The sequence below is a fragment of the Passer montanus genome, unplaced genomic scaffold, assembly GCF_014805655.1.
Source record: "Passer montanus isolate IOZ18808 unplaced genomic scaffold, ASM1480565v1 scaffold65, whole genome shotgun sequence".
Taxonomy (NCBI): domain Eukaryota; kingdom Metazoa; phylum Chordata; class Aves; order Passeriformes; family Passeridae; genus Passer; species Passer montanus.
The window spans coordinates 2,514,921-2,539,144 of NW_024371593.1; the positions used below are offsets into that span (position 1 = coordinate 2,514,921).

Genomic DNA, 24,224 nt, shown 5'->3' on the forward strand with positions numbered 1-24,224 from the left:
AAAAAAATGGAGCAAGAATCCCTGCAGCATTAGTCTGTCTGGAGCATGCTAAACAGCCAGTGACAGTTCTGCTTGATAACAGTGCTTGTCTAGCTATTTGCAGGCTTGCATCAAGGAACAGAGGACATTAAGAGCAATTCAGATTCAGTCACTACATGGGTCCAGAACCAGGCTGCATGAATTTCTCTGTCACAGTACTTATTCTGCTCTGTGGTCTCCTAAATCAGTATCAAACCTGAATGATGTAAAGCCACCTAACATGTCTTACCATTGGGCACTAAAATTTATACAGTCAAACAACTGAATCCCCTCCACATTTGATGTACTGGGACTGTGATGATTACATATTTTTTTTTGTGCAGAAAAGCAGATTTAAATGGTAGAGGTGGAAGGGCTGGAGCAGTGAGGGACTGAAGCTTAAGGGCCAAAGAAGGGCATTTGTGGAAGAAGGAGATGATGAGGTGCATCTGAATAGACTTTGACAAACCAGTTTCCAAAATCCCTGTATTTCTCCAGTAATTTTTAGTTAATCTTCAGGATGAATGCTTTACACCTGAAACTCTTGTCACAGTCCATATGAGACACAGACACATGCAATATACATTAACAGTTGGGAGTTTTATACTGTACTTTTCTTTCTATAGATGTTTGTTTTCTATGAATTTAATTAATGTTTTATTTTGTTGCTGGTGACTGGAACTATACAGTGAAATAGCAGTGCTATGGGAATATAAGGGGAAATTTATAGTGGATAATTATCCCATCCTTTCAAATTATTCTTTACTTGCAAGTACAGGGAAGTCTCTGTTAAGCAATTCTGTAGTAACAAAATATTCTGCTCTGCCTAAATTATTTCTGCATCATAAAAGATACCAGGGACTTGTTTGAGACATCAGTTCAACTGGTCAGCTATTTCTTCATTAAAAACCCTCATCCTAAGTCACAGAACTTCTCTTTAGCTGTCTAACACACACTGGTGTAGATTTGGTACTGAATGTGTTCTGGCTCTTGGAGGGAGGAATGTAAACTGAGCTCTTCTTGCAGGTCAACAAACCCCAGGATTTCTAGTGAACAGACAGCACTTCCATGGGGAAACAGTTTATTGCAGGGGGAGACAAGGAAGCAAGGCCTAGGGTAAAGTGACCTACCTTAGGCAACTAATGGGATTTCAGAAAAACAGCCTTTCAAATGAAATTTGCCAGATGAGATATTAATGACAGATTTCTTATTTGCTTGGGGTTTTTAGCATGGTAAGATATGAAACATAGGGTTCTGTGTTTTGCACTTTTAATGTGTCAAGACAAAACTTTGGATGAAGCTTCATAAACTGCCCTTAAATTTATTTGAAAATTATTGCCATGCAGACAGAAAGTACTTTGTTTTACACAGCCAGTGTAATCAGCTAGGCCTGATATTTCCATGTTGTGTTAAGTGTACTTTGGAAAAATAGCAGATTGTGGGGTGAAATACTCATCTAGTTGTTGATTAAAGTAGGAACAGCTCTGTCTATGCCAACATGTAGTACAAAAGCAAAGATAAATGGGATAGCTACTAGGGGAAGGTACACTGGGCTTAGTTGTTTGAAACAATGGGATCTTAAAAATCAATAGGGTACTCAATTACCCAGGGTTAAGCTCTACTGGAAAGGCAAATTAAGCTGTAAAGGTAATACTGCTGCTCTGAGCCCATGTACTTCTGTAAGCATCATTAAGTTATCCTTCCTGAAGTATAGAACCAATGGTGAGTAGATTAAATTGAAAGGCAACAATGTTAAAATCCATGTAAGAAGGATTCTTTTAAATGCAACATGAAGAAATTGTGAAATTCACTGCTATACTGCAGCCCTAAAGTGTAAAGTTTCACAAAGTCAGAAAGGGATTAAAGATAGATGTGGCTGATGAGACCATCTAGTGGTGCACTTCTGGGATCGAGACAATTCAAGTAATACAAACATCTGTCCTAAAGTGAGGGAACTGTAAGAAACTTCCATCAAATATGTGGGTGATCCCTTATGATGCTTCCTGCAATAATCTCTAAACCTCTGGGTCTCTACTTCTTCCATTACAATTTCAACAGTACACTTGTGTTGTTCAGAATGCAGAATTTAGAGGCAATTTCACTTGCAAAGGTATTTGACCTGTAGGGTACAACAAATGGTATAAAAAAGGCAGTGTTAGACATGACTGCAGATAACATACCTGACTAACCAGACATTCTTCTGATTTGACACAAGTTCCTAGTTGTTCAATTGAAAAATATTCTGGTGTTAATTTTTTCAAGTTTTACTATGGTGTTAATTTTTCAAGTTTTACTAATGTAATTTCTGAATGTAAGCAACTACCTCGGAAAAAGAGAAGTCCTTTTATTTCAAAGTTATCAGTAACAGACAAGTTGTGAACACAAAATAATTTGGTTTGGGTCTGAATATTTTTTAACACTAAACCTGATCTCCCAGTAGTTTCTGAATTGATTACCACATAATTTCAGGTTGCCTGCCCTTAAAAGGAAAGAGAGGTGTACATTTACCTGGGAATAGGTAAGCCACATAAATAATAATAATAAAAACAAATTTGTAAGGAAGGATAGGTCAAATCAAAGGTAATGAGAAATGACAAAGAAGTAGAACACTGTAGGGTTTTGTTAAATTGCATACAGTATATGTGTGTGTACTTGCCCACACTTGCACACACACACATCTCTGGGTCTGTACAGAATCACTGTTCAGCTTGTAGTGCAGTTGCTTATAAAGAATACAAAAGACATTCTGTTGTAAACTTTAGAGAATGTTTAATAACTTTTTAAAAATAAAAGGTATATTTTAAATTTCGTTCTTTATATGAATGCACAAAAATGTACCATTGTAATTGCAGCAACAAAATCCAAAGAACAGAGGAGACTGCCCGCTGTGGTGAGATACCAGTGACAAGGGAGAGAATTCACAATGGAATCCAAACAAGATTTCCCATGGCAAGTCCCAACGTGTTTTCTAACTAACTCATTATCTATGCAGATCATTTACACTTAGCAAATTCTTGCAGATAAATTATAGTAAATAAAGAGTCTGGCTTTAAAATAAATGCCACAATCAACTGCTGGTTTCTGTTGCTTACCTTTGGTGCCACATTTATCGCACAACACCGAAGCCAAGGGGTAAATGAAAGGCTGTGGCTTTGTCCATGCTGACAACCTCCTGTCCTACCCTGGGAAGGTGTAAGAGGCAGCCCAGTCACGTGTACTCACTGTGACCAGCTCTCATCAGTTTGTGAGAAGTGAGGGTTTGTGTGGATTCCCTTAGCAGCCCTATTGATGATGTAAGACAGAGGATTTTTACAGCTTCTGTGCAGTCCCTTCTTCTCCATATGATAAATCCTACAATGCTGCATTTAAATGCCAATTATTGATAAAAGAATAAACCTTTATAAGTTTGTTTGAGTGGGGAGACCAAAGAACAATTCATAGAACAGAAACTGAAGTGAATTTCAGTGATTGTGCACTGTATAATGAAGAGCTAAGTAATTCTGTTGTACAAGTAATAAGATTTGGCTGTTAGTGACAGTGCAGGAAAGTAAGCCATATTCTATTAAATATATGTTTTTGGTGTTTTGTTTTTTTTTTATAATTGTGAAAAATGAAAAGCCAAAAGTATATTGGACTGAATCTAAAAAGCTAAATCCTGTTGCTGCTGAATTCACTAAGTTCAGTCATATACCCTGCACCTTCATATCTTGTTATTAAGCAGAAACAGCCATGAGAATAAATTAGGAGTGCTCCTTTATTGCCTTTGGTTCTGTCTTTAATTTAAATGTATTGAGTCCTCCTTCATGTTTAAAGATAAGAAGTCACAATAATATAAAAGGCTTTACTAAAAGTGACAAGACACTAATAGAAGCAATTGGAATGACTTCTGTGTTGCTCTGCCTGCATTCAATATCAGCAGCCTTTCAAATGGATATTATGTACTACAGGTTACTTATATATAATCAACCAGTTTAATGTGTAAAATGGAACTGTCTTTTTTTTGGCTTTTTGGGGTTTTTTTTAAAGATTGTTGCTGTTACACATCACAAAATCTTCTGACCTTGTCAGCAGAGAAAGGATGCAGCAATCTTAAGAAAATATGGTAAGTCTGAGGCTTGTTATGTTCGATGTGTTCAGAGGTATGAAATTGGATTGTGCTGGTAATGCTGTAAGCACTGTAACAGCTGTTTGGTCTGTGTGGAGAGTGTTAATAACATCAAATATACAAAATAGTCCAGTTCAAATTATGAACAAGTTGCAGTAGCATCTCGGTAGTGGAAGAAGGGGATTTAAAAAAGAATTATTAGCAGCAATATGTGATCTGGGGCAGATTTTTGTTGTTGTTTGTTTGTCTGCTTGGGGATTTTTTTGTTTGTTTGTGGTGTTTTGTTTTGTTTTTTCCGGACTGTATGTTTTTGTTGCAGTGACTGGGATTTACAAAGTGAGAGTTGCTTATACTCCCTTTAGGTACTTGTTTCTGAAAACCAAGGAAGTTCACCTTGTAAAGACACCTAAACTGTAGAAAATGATTAGAGGAAACCACAAAATGTGACTTGTCTCCAGTCTGTTTCTCATATTTTGTTTCCACTGAAGCTTTACCTGAAGTCTAGAAGCATTCTCTAAGAGCTCAGCACATATTACTGTGAGACTAACAGGAGAAGGGTTTGTGATCTCTCTTTTCCCTACACCACCATCAAGCAAATTGATGAGAGTGCTCTCTGGGGGAGTTCTGCACAATGGTTTGCACCCATCAACTGAGCCATCATCAGCCTGCTGTCTCTGTGTTAATTTTTAATGGCAGGGATCACTACAAATAGACTTGTCTACCTTTTATCTGTCTCAAAAAAAAATCAATGTTTTATGAATGTATTCATCACTGTGTCATGCTGATTTTCAGTGGTAGAAACTCAGAGCTGTCAGCAGAATCACCCGGGTGTACAAACTATAAACCAAGGAAAGAACTAATGGTACAGCTAACCTGGAATTGTATCTGTGCAGGTTAAGAAAAGAACAGAGCAGAAGAGAGGGAAGGAACAAAACTTACACCATCTTTTGCAGAGCAGAACAGTCTGCAGGTCAGCCTGGGCTCAAGAAGCAGAGAGCAGGGAGACTGTGGTGACTGCAACACAAGTGAGCCTCTTGCTCTGGAGTACAGGACACCTGTGTATGGGCTACTTGCTCAGCATGGGTATGTTGGGGATTGTTTGCATGACAGTAAAATCCTTTAGTGGTGGGGAGGTTATTGTGATAGTGATTGGGAAGCCACATAAAATGCACACAAGTAATATGTTCCTTTTATCTTAGCCTGCACAGCTAAATGCCCCACGGGGGTAAAATTTTTGAAGATAATTGCTCTTTTAAACACCAGACTGTCCTAAGCAATTTCCCAGAAAATACGGAGTAGCTCTGCTTGAGAGTGATAAGACTGCAAGAAATCAGCAGAAGACAAAAAATCCCCCCAAATCTAATGAGTGAGAGCGAATCTGTCAAATAATGCAGATCCAGAAAAGGGTTAGTTATGGGTGTAAAGGAGATTGTTCAATGGGCTGTGGGTTGGCAAGTCCAGCTGGAAATTGCCTTTAAATCAAAGCACACAGAATGTCATTCAGAGCTGAGACCTGCTGTTGTAAGCAAGGTAACTTCCTCTGTGAGCTTGATGCATGCTTCCAGTCTGCAGGAATGGCTGCACTCAGCTTCCTGGGAAAACACTGCTGCATGGTCAGCTCTCTGCTCTAAATGACAGTGGCTGAGAGCTCCTCAAATGCTGGCTGGAGGGAGCAGGGCATCTGCATTGCTCTGTTTGCCTGTTCCCTGCTGTGTCCTTTCCCTGGGGTGCTTCACCTTCTTCCTGGCACACATGCACCACCTGGAGCTGTTTGCTGGCAGGGAATTACTTGTTTGAACAACAGGACACATCTGATTTTAACCTCATCACCAGAAGATGTGCATAGGAGGGTACTACATCAATTACTTCAGTTATCAGTGAATGGCTGTTCCCTGGTTAAGGGAAGTTATTCTGCATATTTCTGTGATTCCATGATATTCTAGAAAGTGTGGATTATATTCTAGCCAGCAGCTAGGTGAAGGAAAATGCATCTGAAAAAGAGCACTGAGAAGTGACTCCAGTTCTAACAGAGACTGATGTGTCTTGGCTGTTGTCAGCGTGCAGCTGGGAGGAAAAAAAAAAGGTAAGCATAAAAGCATCTGAAGTCTTAATAACTCTCAGAAAAATGAGCAATGTGCGAAAGATTTTTCCTCAGCAAGGCAAACTCTATCATACCTGCAGATGATGTTATCCCAAAGTAAATTAATGAAATGGTGACATTCAGGGAAGGAACAGCTGACAGCTTTGCACACATCTTCAAGCATGGAAATGAGTGATATTTTTTGGCAGACTTACTTGAAACAGGGATGATAAATAAAACCATAGTAGACTGACAGAGAGAGCCCACTCACAAGTTGTTTACTGAAATGAAGATACAGCTGAAAGTAATTACTTGTTTCCCAGAGGTATAAGTGATAGTGCCTTGTACAAGAAATAATACTTGGTTATTTCAGTTGGAATGTAAAATAGGATAGAAAGGTTTCCTCTTTCTGAGGTTAAGATGCTGGATATTTTCACCTCCTTTCAGAAAAGTATGTGTTTATGAATGTAATATATATAACATATGCAGTCAACCATCTATATGCCACTGGCAATTAGGAAGTGAGGCAATGTCCAATATTATTTCCCATTAACAGCCAGGATCTCGCTGTACAGATTCTGATTAAAAGCCTGACTCTGCGGCACGTAAGATTAAAAATACTCCTTTAAAACAATGCACTTCTGAAGATGATCCTCTCCTGGCTACAAAATCATCTCGAGACACTTGGAGGCAGGGCTGCTTGATCGTAACATTTTAGCTGTGTGCAAACTGTAGTAAAATTACAATTGCATTCAGTCCTAGCTACTCTGTACCTTCTTGCTGAAGAACATTTGTTTTCTAAGTCCTCTCTTCCAGACTGGAAATGTGGGAAGGCAGCCTGGCAGCTTTTGCAGAGGTGTCCTCAGTGCCATCTTTTCCTAACATGGGTTTGCAGTCAGCCCCTTGTAAGCAGCCTCTCTTGCCTTGCCACAGGCCATGGAAAAAGAACCATTCCTTTTTTTGGTTTTCCTCTGCTTAAAGACAAGGCTGCTTCTTACCTGTGCCAGTTCAAGTACTGACTTTTTCTTCTCTTCCTCCTTCAGTAAAGTGGGGTGATTCACAAAATCTTCAGAAAGATAGCATTATACACAGTTTATAGTACAAAGGGGAGGGAAAAAAAGGTCAGATGAATGAGCATGAAGGAGATTTCTCCTGTGTCCTTTGGAGGAGAAGCAGAAAGATTGGGAATGGTATCTATGCACAGTAGGTGTCTGCCTTGACTACCTGACAATACATGGTCATTGCAAAGGTGAGTCCGAGAATCTAAGAGAAAAGAAACAACAAATAATTGTTTTTCAGTAAGTAAAAAACCCCAATTTATTTAAATAACAAGAAAAAAGAGAAGAGCATGACTAGTTTTGTTCACACACAGGAGAACATGTCACGTACTGCTTTTCCTGCCTGTTCATGTCCTTGTTCCATTCCTGGAGTCTGTCTGCCTTTTGTTCTTATCTGTATTGCTGTCTTAGAGAATGGACAGTGAGAGCAGGGGAGAGTTAATTTCTCCACCAAAAGCAGCCACCAGATACTGGGAAGAAGTATATTGAAAAAAATTTGGATGTCTTTTGCTTGAAAATATTTTACAGTAGCAATCCACAGCTGTGTGGGCATTATGTGGGTGTCCTTGTAGCTGTTGTTTTGAAAGGCATTGGGTTAATCCCTGGCCCTACAAATCCTGTGGTTTACTTGACTGTACTTTACTTTTCCAAGTGTACATGTGCACAGGTCCCTGTGGGGGAATCACTGGAGACTGAACATGCATTAATCATGGCCATCAGTGCCTCATCAACAATGGATGTGTTTTTCTACTCAGCCTCTTCAAGAGAAGCAGCAGGGAGGTGGGGGTTCTTCTCCAGCTAAGCACTAACCTGTTGTGCTGCCTCTGGTGGTTATTTCATCAAAAGGGGATGGGGGACAGTCTTATTTTCCTTCCAGCTGAAGTACCTATATGAATGTACTAAGTGCTTGTTACTTTCCCTTTGCAACACCACTGTAAGAGTTGTCACTGAAATGAAAGTCTGCCAGGAAGAAAATTTTAGGGTATGAATTCTGTTAAGCACTTCATGTGACCACTTAAACTTTAGTCTTTACATGAGTAATAGTTCCTGTTAATGAGTACTTTGAAAGAATATATGAATACACACAAACTATATTTATGAAGAAAAAATGATTATAAAGGTATTAATCTTCCTCAAGTCTCACTCTTCTACAGTGAAATCAGATTATTAGGTTTTGGTGTGCTGTTTATAACAAGCACTGGCCTTTTGGAAGTATCCACCTTTGGGGACATCTATGTAACAAAACAGTGGTGGCTGAACTTGGTTTATAATTTGAAGCATGCACGACTGAGGAAGATTCTTCTGTTGCATGTGCAATAATGTTCTTCAAATTATGTCACTGAATGATTCATTAAGATGCTTAAAATGAAAAACTGCCACATGCTGTGGGCCAGAACACAACTGAAACAGCAGCAAGAGAGAGAGCCCCATTCATTTTAGGTGACAGTACACAGAAACTTTTGTCATCAGGTAGATTCAATCACACCAGGCAGCTGGAAGGCAGACTGAAAATCTGTTGTGTTCTGAGGTGTTTTCCCTGCATTGCACAGCATTTACTAGGAATATGAATTTGCATTTTTAAATTGTCTGAAGTGCTTCCTCCCATGCAAACTAGCAATGTCTTTCTGTCAGAAAGATAGTATTGCCTTAGAAATTTAATATATTTAGGGCATTTATGAGAAGGACTCTGACCATGGGCTGCTGGAGGTTTTTAGTGTGTCTTTTAAAGATACCCTAAATGCTGAATGGATGCTCAAAAGCTGGTTTGGTTTTTTTATCATGGTAATATATTAACAACAGTCATACATTGCCTGTCTGCCATATGATCTTGTGCTTTTTTTCTCTAAGCATATCTGCTTATTATACTGGAACAAACCCCAAAACTCTACTGAATTTGGGCCTGTGAGGCATCAGGCATTTGCATTAATAAGTTGCAGCCAATAAATGACATATGAGAGAGTAAGATATGTGCCATTCTGCCTAATCTGTCATTATTGGGAATGTGAGTGGAATACTGATCCCAGGCTCTCTCCTGCTGCTGCTAGGGGCATACCAGACAAATTAAATAAAAAAAAAAACACCAAAAACCAAAAAAAACCCAAAAAAACAAACACACAAAAAAACCCCAACCAAACCAAACAACCATGAGTTAATCTGCAGTTACACAGTGTCAATTAGCTTAGCAATGCCATCCTTTGTGCTTGCATGTTGAGTGTGAGAAAGGGCGAGCTGGAAACTAAAGCTAGATCTTCACTGAATTTAGGAAAGGGACTTTGAACCAGCCTGAGCTCAGGCACAACTTTCACCTGTGTATCCTCAGGCTGTGCCACTGGTGCTTGGACTGGCACACCCACATTAGGCTGGGTTAAAGGCACAGGCACTTTGTAAGAGACAAAGTGGTGGACAACAGATTCTTTGACCAAGGTCACAATGGAAAGGACTGCAACTCAAAAATCTGATGGGCATGTCTCTGCCAATCTCAGTAAGGCTGCACAGGTTTATTGCCACGTTGACTACTGGGCACCTCATCCTGATTTGTAATTTACCCTGGGACTGAGGGATGAGGTTGAAGACCTAAGCTACCTCTAGATTATGCTGAAATAGTCTATTTAGCCCAAGTCCTCTCTGGAGAATAACTGGACAAATACAGGCACCCTAAAGGCAGTTCATCCTACCCTGATTAGGTGTCTGGAGTCCAGTCTCCCCTCCCACGTCCAGTTTCAGTCTTACATAAACCACTTGATATAGTGCCAGCTCTTTGCAGTGCATCATAAAATAGTGTGCAGTATTCCTAGTTCTGTGCCTTGTACACAATATTTTAACTAAAGTAAAACTCAAAGTACTTAATAATTTTGCATGATGGTAGACAAAAATTCTGCAAGATTTAAAACCGGCTTGGGCAGAATATATATCTGAATCTGTGGTTACTTAGTTAGTTACAATTAATTAGGATTTGAAAATTGATATTAAACTGTACCTGCACCATAGCTGTGCACAATCCAAAGATTCCCACTGCCAGTAAGTTTTCCTGGAGCCATACTTTCACAGTTTCATAGCAAGGCTAAAAAGAAAAACAAACCAAGAATATTGTATTGGCCATAAATACAGCTCTACTCTCCCAGGAATATACAGCCAGAGAAAAAATGGATCTGACCTAGCTGCTAGGTAGCCTGAATTATCATTTCAGTGCTGGAGCAACTACAATGTATTTTTGGGCTGAAGCTTGAACATGGAGTACTAATCCCAGTGACACAAATAAGTGCACCTCCAAAATGTGCATGAGCACTGCTCCATTTAAATTCAGCCAGTAACTAAAAATAGTGTGCTGGTTTTAATTGGGGTAGAGTTCATTTTCTTCACAGTGATTGGTATGGGGCTGTGTTTTGGATTTGTCCTGAACACAGGGTTGATAATCTGGAGATATTTTTGCTATCATTGAGCAGGAGATTTTGGTTTCCCTATGGAACTGTCTTTATCTCAACCCACACTTTTCTAACTTTTACTTTTCTGCTTCTCCCCTTGATCCCACTGGTGGGAAAGGAAGCAGGCAGCTGTGTGGGGCTTAGTAGGCAGCTGGGGTTAAACTACTGCAAATAAACAAGCACTGGGTTTGGGTCCTCTTTGCCCTCTAAAACCCAAGCAGAAGCAGTTAGAACCTTACAATGAGGCTTTCATTTTCTCCACATTTCAGGATAAATAAACATTCCTTTTAATACATACAGACCCATGAAACCAAACAGTCCCAGTGCGAGTGGCTCAGTAGCTGCCACTGCTGCACACGGGCCCATTTCATACCATTTTCATCCATTTCAAACTGCAGTGTGGGCACTCCTCCATCATTTTCTTCATGCTTTAAATTCTGCAATAGCTATAGCCCTGTTTTACTGGCCCACTTTTGGGAAGGGTGGAATTGGTCCAAGTGAAACCTTTCTTTAAATAATCATGTCTGTAAGACAACCGTGTGCAAAAACAGGACCCCCTGTCCTGAAATGTTGGTGGCCAAGAATCATTCAGCCTTCAGTTAGGGTTTTACCCTATATACCATATAGTTTTACATATGTAAAACTACACACCTTTAGTTATAGTTTTACATAAGTATAAAGGAAGAACTCTTAATGGCCATCAGAAGCAGAGGGTTAACCTGCATTGATTTTCTTGCTACCCTGAATGAAATAGAATAACTTTTCCGTACTTAAATTAAAAAAAATACCTGGAGCTACTCAAGAAGTATAAGGAAGCTGTGCTTGATGTGAACTCAGCCTCTGTGAGTACCAATCCATGCATATGAAATCTCACTAGAAAGTAGCCAAAAGAGCTTTACTCATTGTCTTCACAAACCATTAGAACCAGCAAAACTTAGTTATAATTCCACTTCATCAGGTGGCCTTGCTCCACACCCCTCCTGTGTAATTGCACTACCTGTAATTAGCATACAGAATTGCTGAGCTAATTTCAGAGACATATTTAGGCTCTGACTATCTGTTCCAGAAAGATCTTGCTGAGGCCATTGTAGGGGAATTATCCCATGGAGTTTTGAATTTGATTACAGGCAAGTGCAGAAACTCAATGCAAAAAAAAAAAAAAAAATGCTGCTGGCAACTCAGCGGAACAGTTCCCACTCTCCTGTGCAGTGGAGGCCCCCGAATGAGAGCTCCTGGTAGGAGAAGAGTGCTCAAGGCTCTCACAGTCCTCTTGTCTCTGGGCTGCCTGGGCTGTGATAAGCTACAGCTGCTGCTCCAGGGCCTGTGTGTGTATGAACCATTTGCCTTTATTGCCACCTGACCCCAGCAGGTGGGACACTAAAAAGGACATTCCTGCCATTTCCTAGCTTGATGTCACCAGTCTGTGCTGCAGATCAGTGTTGGAATGGACCTGTCTGCGGTGTGAAACAACAGCTTGGAGCCTGCTGAAAGGAAACCAGCTCATAAAAATAACTAAATAGGGGGTTTCATGGGAGATCAAAGGCCACAGCTCAACAGGAGCCTTCTGAAAGCATCTGATGAAAGGTGAATTAGGATAGGATGAGGTGCCCCCCTCAAATGACTGCTGCCCACCCTTCAGCTGGGCTGCAAGGCAGCTGCTGCCATGTGCTGCAGAGCTACTCACCGCTTTCCACCAGGTCCCTGGGGAATGCAGCCCACAGTTCTCACTGAATTCTAAGCAGCAGGAGTCTGGCACCCGGGTTGTGTTGTACACCTCGAACCAGTCCGTGTAGTTGGAGACTCCACAGCATCTGAACTGGAAAAAGATGAACCGAGGTGATACCGTAAGCGTGATCCATCACTGCCTGTTCTGACTTTGCCTCCTGCAGCCTGACACTCAGTGCATTTTGATTATACCAGCAAAGGCTTTAAATTTTAAAGGAATACAGTACTTCCTCAGCTTTACCCAAACAGACCCTTTTCTCTACTCTTTTGTATTACATTTAAATATGGCCTTGTATGCAGCTAATGTTGATGCAAGAAGCAAAGGCTCTTATTTGCAGTGGGAAGATACTGCAGGAGCTGAAACTGGACAACCTCAGACAAGTGCTGAGATTGAGTTATTGACTGAGCAAAATTGTAACAGTTGTTTGCAGCTTGTCAAGAAAAAAGATACAGGTACAGCTCCCAAGAGATGAAGACACTGGATCTCTGTAGCACACTACTTCTGGGATCATGATTGGAATAAACACAACAAACTTCTCACTAAGCTGTTAATTACTAATCATCTTTGAAAGTCTTTTCCAGTCAGCAAAAGGTGTATTTCCCCCTCTTCTCTCTGTGGTGCAGTTCTTTAATGTCGTCATCTGATGCTGCTCTAACAGTTGTGCCTTGTCTGCCTACAATGACACAGCATGTGCACAGATCACAACACTGCTGAATCAGAAGGTCTATTTGACTTTGGTAGTGGGATGAAAGGTAGAGAAACACACCGTGGTAGAGGGAATGGCTCTGTGGCCATCTTCCCCTTGGGAACTGGTCTATTCCTGTGATAGGAAATAAGCTAGGACTCATTACCATATAGATGTACACACCATCTGTCACCCTTATGCAAAAGTATGAATTTGTTGGGATTTAGACACTTCAGCACCAATGAGTAAACAAGACAACACTGGGCTGCAGAACTGCTCTCTGCTATTCACAGTACCTCACACTTTTTTGGGGCTATGCCAGCCACCTACCTAGTCCCCACATTACTTGCCAAGATCTTATTTTTTTAAATGTGAATTTAGATAAGCCTGAAGAGTGTTTTTCGCATCCCTGTAGAGACCACATCTCTTGTTTTTGAGAGACTCGTAATCATGCAGACATCTGCATCACCAGGGCCAAAGGTGACCTAATTGAGAGCCTGATGTTTACACTGGCTTGTGGGAGAGTTTTCCTTTGTTATATAATAGTTGTAGAGTTCAGGCTGTAGTAGAGTTGTACTGTTCAGGTCTTGTTGCACACACAAAGTGTGCTACTCCAGACCCATAGAGGGCAGAGGTGTCACATGCTGCCTCATGCATCTTATGATGCTTCAAGCACTCAGAAAATACTCCTTGATAAAGACATATCAGTGCTCACAGCAGAGTTTTTCTTCTGTCAAGGAAAAGTCAGAAAACTTTCCTGCACTAGCATCTATCTTTCCAAGTTTCTGCTCCAAATTTTGATTTGGTCTGTGGCAGGACTCAATCCTGCACTTGCAAATGTTTGATTTTTAAGTTTAAAGGCTTCATTTTCTAGAAACTGACACGAAGCTAGAAAAAAAGTTTGTGCCTTTCTTTTTTCCCTCCATGTTGCTGCACAGAAAACAGGAGGTCCATGTGTAACAGGTCCCAAAAGTGAGTAGGAGCAGCCTGGAATACATGGCATGCATTTGAGGAAGACTGGTTTATTTGGAATCTAACAAGAAGAAGGTCTTGCAGGCTGTCATCATTAGAGTTAGGAGGCAGCTCTTTGATAGACAGCGAGAAGTGACAGCTTGTAAACAGCAAGCCTTAAAAATGTGGCTCATCTGTGATGTAGAGTGTGCAGCGGCAAGGGCTGAGACATTTGAGTGATGTTCTGGCCAAACACAAGTGACACAAGTTTGCATAAATCAGAACTAGACTCCTTCTTCCCATGATAATGCATGGCTGAAGGTGTCAGTCTGACAGACTAAGGAGATGAAGATGAAGCACAGGTTTTGTAGCCAAGTGCTCACTAACAGGCTGAGGACAGCTGCTCCTATGGAGCCTGTGAAGCAGGAGGTGCCTAGGCCATGAGCTAGGATTGGGACTCCAAAGAGTAAAAAATTCCTGGTAAGCCACAAGGTGAGAATAGGAAGGGATGCAGTTGCAAAGATGAGCTGCAGTTGGACACAAACTGCCTGCCCACACAGAATCTCTGTAAAAGAGCACAGCAGACACAGCAATGGGCTAAGAGAAGTTCAAGGTATAAAACAAAGGATATAAGACAGGATCAATGGTCTTGGGACTGGAAGAAATATCTTTGAAAGACAAAGGATGAGCAATGGGATTAAGCAGTGCATGATCCATAGCCCTAATCAAGAGGAGGTGATGAATACAGCAGAGTTCTAACACCAGAGACCTGAGGGAACACTGCTCAGCGAAGGCCAAGTCCTCTCACTGGCATCTCTAGGGAGCAGGGGCATTGATCCATGCTCAAAGATGCAGGAATGAGGAAATGAGCAGCAACGGGATTGAATGGGTCAACATTCAATCCAGCAAAGGGGTCCACTAGGAGCCAGGAAGGCAGATAAGCTGAGAGCCCAATAAACTCAGAGACTTCACTCTGGAGTCCAAGCAGAAAAGAGAGAGTGCAGGAGTGATTTGGATCATGTGACAAGCAACTGATTTATCCCAGCAGCTGAACAGCAAGCAGCCAAATTGTTGAGGGAGATGAGGGACCATTAGAAGAAAGGGGAATAGGGAAAACTTTTTTTAGAGTCCTTTTAGATTTGAGAACAGTGTTCTCTTGAAAATTGGCAAGGTTTCTAAGCAGGGGTAGTTGGAGACAGGCCTACACCTGGAGGATGGAGAAAGCTCAGGGCACATGAAGGACGATGTCTGTCACCAGCAGTTTGTTGTAGTCATTTCTACCACAAAGGTTGATGTTCTACCAATGCAAGGCATGAAAGCATTGAAGACTCGATTCTTGCTACAACTACATTCATTTTTTATTCATATTTAAACTCCTATCTTGTTCCCTTCACAAGTTAAGTGATAAAATTACACAAGTTTGCCTAATTGCTTACCTCTGTTCCTACTTACAACATTTACATTTTTTTAGAAATTACAAACAGTGCTTATTTTGGAGTACCCAGACTAACACACTTTAAAAGGGAGTATTCTATTTAAAAAGTTTCTATCTCAGTGCAACAGTGCCACTCCTGATAAGCAGCTGGACACTTGTACATATTTTACATTATTCCCAATATTGAAGGCTAAGTTGGCCTTACCTTTGCCAAATTCCAGACTCAGTCAGGCTGGAATAGGGTTTGTGAAAATAAACAGATACTCAATCTTTGTTGCAGATAGTTTTTTAGCAAAGCCTTGTTTTCTGGTTTTGTGAATGGGCAAAGAACTAGAGACAGAGTAGGGGGCCATCTATATACCTTTTTCCTCCATCACTGTAAAAAGGGATGAATAATATTTTGTTCTAAAAATCATGTTTAATGGGTGGTGTTTTCCAGTAGTAATTCTAAAGTATGGCTTGATCTAATAGAATCAATGACTGGAATAGGGAGATGGGTCAAATTTCTTCTCAGTTACAGTGGTCTAAACAGACATGAAAAGGCAATACACAGCAGCAAAAGTGAGCTGAATTTGCTCACTTTAGTGAAGCTAATCGGTTTTCTGCATGCCTCTCAAATTACTGCCCGCTTAGTTAAAAGTAGAAGTGCTCAAATATTGATCACAAAGATGTTGGGGATGAAGCAACACTTTAAAAATTAATGCCTGTTTCTCATTTTCTAATGATCTCCACCTGTGACTTTAACCAGTGCTGGTGGGTAAGGAGTTTAATGCAGTTCAGAGTAACTTACCTCCTGAACTATCAGAATTTTAGTCATGTTTGAAAATCACTTTGTAAGCTTTTGTAGTCTTCAGTCATGACACACAGAATTCATCTGCTTGTGTTTCTGATCCTTTTAAGGTTTGAAACACTATTGAGAAAGGCTGAGAGTTTGGTTAGCTGCAGGTATTAAAAAGAAATCAATAGAATGTTCTGATTTGAAACAGCTCCCTGACCTAGAGGCTTACTAGGACTGCAAAATGAGTCCATTGCCTTTCCTTTCAAACACTTTACAGGTTTGCAGCTTAACCCAACTCCTTTATCAGTAATGTGAGCAGCTCAGGCATCAGCCAAAGCTGCAACTTCCTCTTAAAAGACAGGAAGGGAAAAACACTTTCTCCCTTGTTTCTAGTTTCTTGAAAATGGTAGGTTTTTGTTAAAAAGAGGAAAACAATTTTTCAAGGCACAAAGGCTTCAAAAAAGAAAACCTTCTTCAAAAGGTGCTCAGGCCTTTCACACTTAGACAATCACCACTCACAAGTCACTGTGTGCACTGGGCATCCACACTCCCAGTTAAAACTCCCCTCAGATTTGTGACTGGCCAGTCCCACAAAAGTCAAATGCCATCTGAATGTGGTTCCTTGGAAAAACTTTTTCCTCCTTTTTTCAGCCAAAGCTGCCATACACAGTAGTACCTAATGAATGCAGGACGGGGATGGTCTCTAGCTTAAATCTTGGGTGAAATTAAGAACTATGCCAAGCTAAAGCTACTGCTTTAACCACTGCTCAGGCTCTGAAAAATACTTTTACAAAGAAAGGAGTGCAAATGCAGAGGGGACAAGGACTCATTATGATTTCTGCTACTGGCATGTTTTTTACATGGAACTTTTTTTTGTGAGGCTGCTGTTTTCCATCCACATCCAGCCACAGCCCATGGTTCAGCCAATGACTGATGTCTCCCATCAGGAAAAAACTGTCCTATATGGAAATGTGGTTGCTCTGCTGTGGCTTTTGTTGAGAGTCTTAGGAGACAGAATGCAAACAGCAAGCCTGGGCTGGGATTTCCCTTGCAGAAAATCCCCTGTATCACCCTAATCCTCCAATCAGTGATTACACTCTACTGATTAGGGATGTAAGAGATAATGATTATTACACAAAAACCCCCCAAGTTGGCATTTAGATAGCTCTATTCAACTGCAAAGTGTTTTACATAATTAACCATGATGGGATTGTCTTTGCTGCACCTCTGCAATAGTCTATTCCCACGTAGTATTGAAAGATACATGTGAGAACCAATTATGCAGAGTGGCAAAAATGGAGCTGTGGGAGCTCTTTGCTGTTCTCCTCAGTGCCCAGCATGGGGAGCACAACGACTCTGACACTGTGGTACTGCCAAGCTGGCACGTGGTAACCGGCAATTTCACAGTGGCCATGAGAGAATGATGTCCCCTGCTGCACACAGCCCGTGGGGTGGCATTTTCTTGTCATCTTCTGAGCTCCTAGGAGTCAGCTAACATGAGTTTCATCTGAAACTCATAAGGCAATCTTTAAACGATCATGGGTTTCAAGACCAAAGGAATTACCAGGACAAATGACCATGATCTGCAGCACTACACAAACCACAGACCACTGAGTCCTGCCTCAAACCCAAGCTGGTCACTGAACCTGACCATTTCCTTTAAGCAAAAAGCCAGGTTTTATTCTTTAGAGAAAAAGAATCTGCTGTGCTGCTGTACAACAGCATCCTACCACCAGATATGTCTAACTTGAGATTTTAGCTCTTGGTTCAATTACAGAGCCTTTTTCTTTCACAAACATTTTTCCTTCCTGCTCTCTTTTTAAGGACTGCAATCACACCACTATTTCATCTTTTCCTGTTTATATAAGGTATTTAAAACTTTTCACCATAATGTCACTTTCCAAAATTATTATTATTTTACATCTTTTCTGAATCAAATCAACTCATGAAGATTTTGAAAAAATATGACTATATGAACTAGACATTGCATATATTCTGTACACCTATTTTACTCAAAGGGGAGAGGAAGTATGATATTTATATCCCATGGGTCCTCCAAAAACTGCCTTTCCCCCCACCTTTGCTATAGGCTTTTGAGACTTCTTGGGGTGTCACTGAAAGCAGATTAATACTTACTACAAATATTTTAATATTAGACATTTTTGCTATATTTTTACTACACATAATTAAGTTACTGTAAAAGAGTAAACTTTCTAATAATGTTGGATATAAGCAATGATATTAAAAACATTATCTGTATTTCACATGGCTTGCTCTCAAGCTAGCAGCACCAAATGCATTTCTCTTGTCAGTAACTGATGCCTTCTCATATGTGATGTATTGAAAAAAGGAAAAAGTATTGGAAGAGGAAATTATTAACAATATTGCAAGATGCTGAGGCCTTTTAAAAGTAACTGAAAGAACTTTTCACATGCAGTTGTTGGAATGCAGGACTGAAACTGGCTTCTTTCCTGGACCTGAGATGTTTGTCTTTCACACACAGGAGTGTTGTAGGCAACTTACTGCACTCAGCACAGGTCCTGCAGACCCAAAGATGCACAAGGAGCTTGGCCAATCAGTTCTTTTGTTCTGTTAGAGATCTCAAGGTTTTCATTTCTCAGATCATTTCTTAGCAGCCTGTTGCTCCTGTTACCTTGTATTGTCCACAAGAGGAGACTGGGAGCTCTGGGAGAGGTTACTGTCTTTGATCCATTCTAAGACATCAGGCAAGACTAAACCCCTCCTGTCTGTAGCAAACTTGTACCTCTGGAGGAGAAACTGAGAAGGCTATGCAAGATTTTTTGAGTGAAGCCAAGGCAGTGCAAGTGCTTCTGTCTAAAGCAGGAGAAAAGCTGGAGCACTTTTCCATTCAAGAAGCAGAGAACATGAAATCACAAAGATCACCCCCAGGAGAACTGACTGAACTGAATATGAAACAAGTACAGAGCTAATAAACCTGAACTGTCAGTGATGGTGTTTTCTCAGACAAGGACAGAGGAGGAAGCCAGCTACAATGTTCACCAGTCCTTAGCAGATTAACATTGGCAGAGGGCTGTCAGAGAATCAGGACAAAGGAACAGCAGTGGTAACACAGCAAAAAGCATTCCCAGTCCACCTGCGATGGAGGATGACTGATTCTGCTGGGGAAAATGTACTGACTGTAGGAGGAGGTTGCAAACACCATGGTCTGTTTCAGTTTTGACTCACTGGTGGGAACAACAGAAGCAGTGAAAGGAGACAGGACAGAAATTAAAAAGTGGTTGAAGAGGTTCTTTGCTATTATGCTATTGCTCTTCATCCCAACATAAGCCACACCTTTGACTTTAAAGAAAAGGTACTGCTTGTTTCCTGTCTGACCAGCTCCTTCTGATCAACTCCATATAGCACAGAACTGCATGATATTTAGGCATCAACTCAGTATAACCTTCTGAAAGGCAGATGATACTTCCTGTCAAAGGAGAAATAAATAAAAATGACTGCTTGTTACAAAAAGCAGGGTTTAGATGCTAGTGTGCTGACTGGGTGGGAGAAAGAGAGACTTGGGATTTGGAGGTTTAATTAGGTTCACGCCCAGAACACGCTGTTACAGAACCCAGAAGGTAAAGAGGAAGAGATAAAAGAGAGAGCTCAGACTTACATCTGTTTGAATGATGCTCCATGCATTAGTGAGGCCAATATTTCCATCTGTCCCATACAAGTGAAGTCCTTTCTTCAGATCCCGCTGAGCATACTTGTCAATCTAAAACCAACAACAAAAGACACAGAACTCAAAAATTGCTGAGTACCACATTCCAGAATCAAAGAGCATGGAGCATAGAGCTGTTGGACAATGGTCCTGTACTGAAATGAATCAAAGTTTAACCAACATTTTGTAAATAACAAGAGGAGTTCCTCTTCTGAGTTTATGTTCCCGTTTCCCATCACAGAGAACTTTAATACATCTTTTCCCTTCTCACATAACTACCAAAGTAATACAGGGAGACTGGATGCAGTTTAACCACTCATTTTTGCAAACAGGCCTATTTATGAAATCATTCATCTACACACAGTGTTTCCTTTTAGCTTAGTACATTTAGTTGTGACCAAGTGCATTAATGTGTACTCCTCCATACTGGAAAACAGACATGGTGCGTGTTTAAAATGATGTAACCAATGCTCATTTTGAGTTCATAGAGGCAGCAAAGGTATTCTGCTTCTGCCACACACTTGGGCTTCACTTCTGATTTGTGCACTCAGAATTATTTTCCGACTGCAGCTGCAAAAACCGTGGATGCAAAGCATCTTGCACAATGTAAAAGAGGAATTTTCAACCCACTACATGATCATTATTATGGGAAAAATATAAAGTTATTCAACAGTATGACTCTACAGAAATACTATGACCTCAAAAGCTCACCATGTCCAGGAGGCCTCTGCTGTATGTGCAAAAGATTGTGCTTGATCTGTCCAGTTCTTTTGTTTCCTTCCTGAAAGTTTACCAGCATCATGTTGAGCCAGTAATAAAAGAGCTTTGAGGCAGTACAAGAAACAGCACAAGTTAAGATTAATTACAACTTAATCTCAGCACCTTAACTATCATGCAAGGCCTTTCTCATGGATGCCTTCCTTAAACAGTAGGTGCTGTGATCCCTCTGTAATTATCATGTAAGCTGCTTTTGGCTTTACACAGAGATTATACATAGTCACTGGTACGTTAATTAGAAGAGAACACCAAAGCTGAAAGCTGTCATTAAATTTGGAATTAGTTGAGAAAATTACAGGCAATAAACGATAAACTTATATGTGCTGGGGATTCCTAGCATTCATTTAAGAATTAGAATGAACTGTATTTCAGCTCTGCACTTACCCTCAGCTCCCTGTGTCTCAACTGGACCTGCTGTGATCTCCAGCAGAGCCATCAATTAGGATGGAAGGGCACGGCTGTGATGCCAGTCTCAGAGAGGCCTGGAAATTTAGGTAATGTCCTACACAGGCAGTGAGGTAAATTAATTGTTGAAAAACTAATTCTTATTCAGAAACTGACAGAGGTGAAGAGGAACAGGGTAACTAAGGGCAGGTGGGGACAGAAATCCAGCAAGGCAATCTGTTACCTTGAAGATGAAAGAGAAAGGTTTATTTTGAATATTAATTTATCTCACCTGAGAATATCTGCCCTGTAGAGTGAGAGCTACACACCAGCCTTAGGTTCATATCAGCACTAATATGGAACAAGGGAGAGAACAGCAATTCTTATCTGAAGGGCAAATGCCATGTTAAAAGGATGCAAATGCAAAGTTTGCGCTTCCTTAATCAAGTTTTGCTTTGCAATCTTGACATCCTAATTGAGATGGATACTAACATCATGATAATTTATTAACATTCACAGAAGATCAAGAGCAAAGTTTTGTTAGACCATGTGTGCTTTAACATGGTCACGAGAGATTGTGTCACCAAGCATTCCTGATCTTCCTTCTACCTGGAGAAGCCTCACTAGCAAGCAACTTGCTGAGGCTTCCTCATAAAATTAACCACTTTTCCTGCACAAAGAGTGCAGGCCTTTATACTGGAAACACAGCTGGCATCAGATTTCCATATTTCAGAAACTGAGTAACCAGCAGAGCATTAGTCAAGGAAACAGGCACTATGTGACCAGTTCTCCCCCAGCTGCTTCACAAAGCCTCAACATCAAGTCCTGCACATGGTATGACCCACCATTATTTGTTGTTTTAAAAATAAAGTGCCTGCTTGAATCTTGCTTGGAAGAGGATGTAATGCTCTTTTATAATCTCACACCATGCATGTGTCTCATCTCCTTATCTCTCTCTCATCTCTGTGCAGGCTACAACTTTGAAGGAGGGAAACACATGTTGTGCAACAGTACTGCCAGATTGTTTTACCTTTATTTCATGTCCACTGACAGGGAAGGCATCTGGAAATACCAGTTTTACACATATACAGAGTGAGAACTTTCTATTGATTTGAGTGATGGTAAAGGTAGGATTTTACACATTTCTGTTTTACTGAAGTTTCCATCTGACCTTCTAATTAAGTGTGCTATACATACAACAATATGCTGCTCTCTGAAGAGCAACTGATTTAAAATATTTTTTATTAGATAGGCAGAGCTACTCCTTGAAGCATTCACACTCTTCTGTTTGCTTACAAAGGGTTGGAGAGGTGTTGGTCAAACCCCAGGAATAACCTTGTACAGAACAACTGAGTTTGTGGGTGGTGACTGCGCTCCAGGAGAAAGGGGGAACAGGGATGAGCCCTTGGCCTCCTGGCACTTGTGTCTGCAGCTGAAGCAGCAGCAGGAAGCCCCCACCCTCTGTGTCTCCCCTGTTTCCATTAGTTATTGATGTGTTACCTTGCATGAATTAATCAGGGTGACGTAGCCTTGGACTTCCTAAGAGCCCAGCTGAAATTAAACAGGAGGGCTGCTCTCATTGCCACTGAGAGGAGCTCAGCCTCTGCGTTCAGTCCTATCAAAAGCACATTGACCTCTGCGCAAATAACCTGTGTGCAAGGTTATAAGATGGATGTTTTTCCCCCAATTGAAGCACTGCTTGAAGCTCTAGACATAAGATTCCTACTGGCTTTGACTAGAGAGAGGTGAGTAAAATCCAACGCCAATTTGTGGGGCACAGCTGGCAAGTGCTCTTCCAGGTCCTCCTGTTTCCTTCTAACCCCAATTCTTTTCCTTCCTCAAAATATTTTTAGAATAACAGGAACTTTTCAATATGCCTTTATTCTAATTGTAACTTTGATTTAAATGAAAACTCTCAAAACACCCCCAGCTGTCTCTTCTGCCTTTAATTTAATTTTTTCAGAAAATGATCTTTCTGAAAATGAAATGCTGCACCACAGTGATTCATCACATCTCCTGACAAATGATCCTACCCAATATTCACCAATCTGTCAGCTTCCCTTGTTTGTCTCTGAGCTACCAGTCCTCAGCCAGGCAAAACGTCTATCTCAAATCAGGACTGAAGTATTATATTTAATATTCTGCAATTTGAATCTGCTGCATTCTTCCATACACAAGCCAGGCCCTTTACAAATCACAGCTCTAGTGAAGTAGCACAAAGAAGAATAACAAAAACTCTGCAGAGAAACTGCTGCTCTAAATGAGATGCCTGTTTTTAGACATGTAGAATACCAGGGATTTCTTTAGACTAAAGAGTTTCTTAAAGATTTGGCAGCAAGAACCTTTATCAATCTGTTAGTGAAAAAGAGAAAAATTCTTTTCCTCCTTGGGATTCATTGGTCAACAGATGAGAGGTGAAAGCTTGAAGCTGGCATGCCATCCATGCAAATTCCTGTGAGCCCTGGGTTCAGACATACTGGACATACTGGAGCCTTGCCCATGCCTATCAGCCCCATCAGGTTTAGTTAATGTCCTACACAGGTTAAATGTGTCCCAGTGTAGTGATCCACTACAATCCATGCCTTCAAGAGAAGCACTTCTTAGAGCAGGGCATGCATATTGCTGCACTTTACCTAAGCTAAGATCCTGTTCCTCCTGCAAAGAGCAGCAATATTTCCTCACTGACTTCCATTAGGCCCTAATAGGGCTCTTAAATCTCTCACTGTCCTATTACAAAGACTTCCTAAAAAATATATACTGATCTAAGGTGGGCAAGTCATGTGCAGAGAGTTTCAGACAATGAAGGAAACTCAGTATGTGAACTGCAGAAGGGAAAGCTACAAGAGATGTGGCAGGACTGGAGAGAACCTGCCACAGAGGTCAGGAAAAGTGGCTGGAAGCTGGATGCAGTTAAGAGAGAATAGGCAGGGATCTGAGCCTCACCTAAACTACAGCTGGGACAAAACATTGCTTAAAAAAACCTGCATATAAATCCAGGCCAAATTAAAGTGTTTCCTTCTTAATCTGTATTCCCTTGAGGCAGCTACTGAAGCTGTAGCAATGCACATGTAAGGCTGCTTTTACTGTCAGCTTTGTCCCCTCATTGCCTCAGAAATCCAG

General features: G+C 40.8%; 1 protein-coding gene across 7 annotated transcripts in view; it reads right to left on the reverse strand.

Moving 5' to 3' along the window:
* Positions 1–2,762: 2,762 nt before the first annotated feature.
* Positions 2,763–24,224, reverse strand: part of TSPAN4 (tetraspanin 4) — a 421,577-nt gene continuing 400,115 nt past the window's right edge. For all 7 annotated transcript variants that reach the window (XM_039728455.1, XM_039728451.1, XM_039728452.1 and 4 more), the window contains 4 exons: positions 19,896–19,997; positions 12,368–12,499; positions 10,239–10,322; positions 2,763–7,466 (listed from right to left, as the gene is read on the reverse strand). In XM_039728455.1, the coding sequence (XP_039584389.1) occupies positions 7,398–7,466; positions 10,239–10,322; positions 12,368–12,499; positions 19,896–19,997 (387 nt within the window). In that variant the 3' untranslated portion in view covers positions 2,763–7,397. The remainder of the gene's footprint in view (positions 7,467–10,238; positions 10,323–12,367; positions 12,500–19,895; positions 19,998–24,224) is intronic.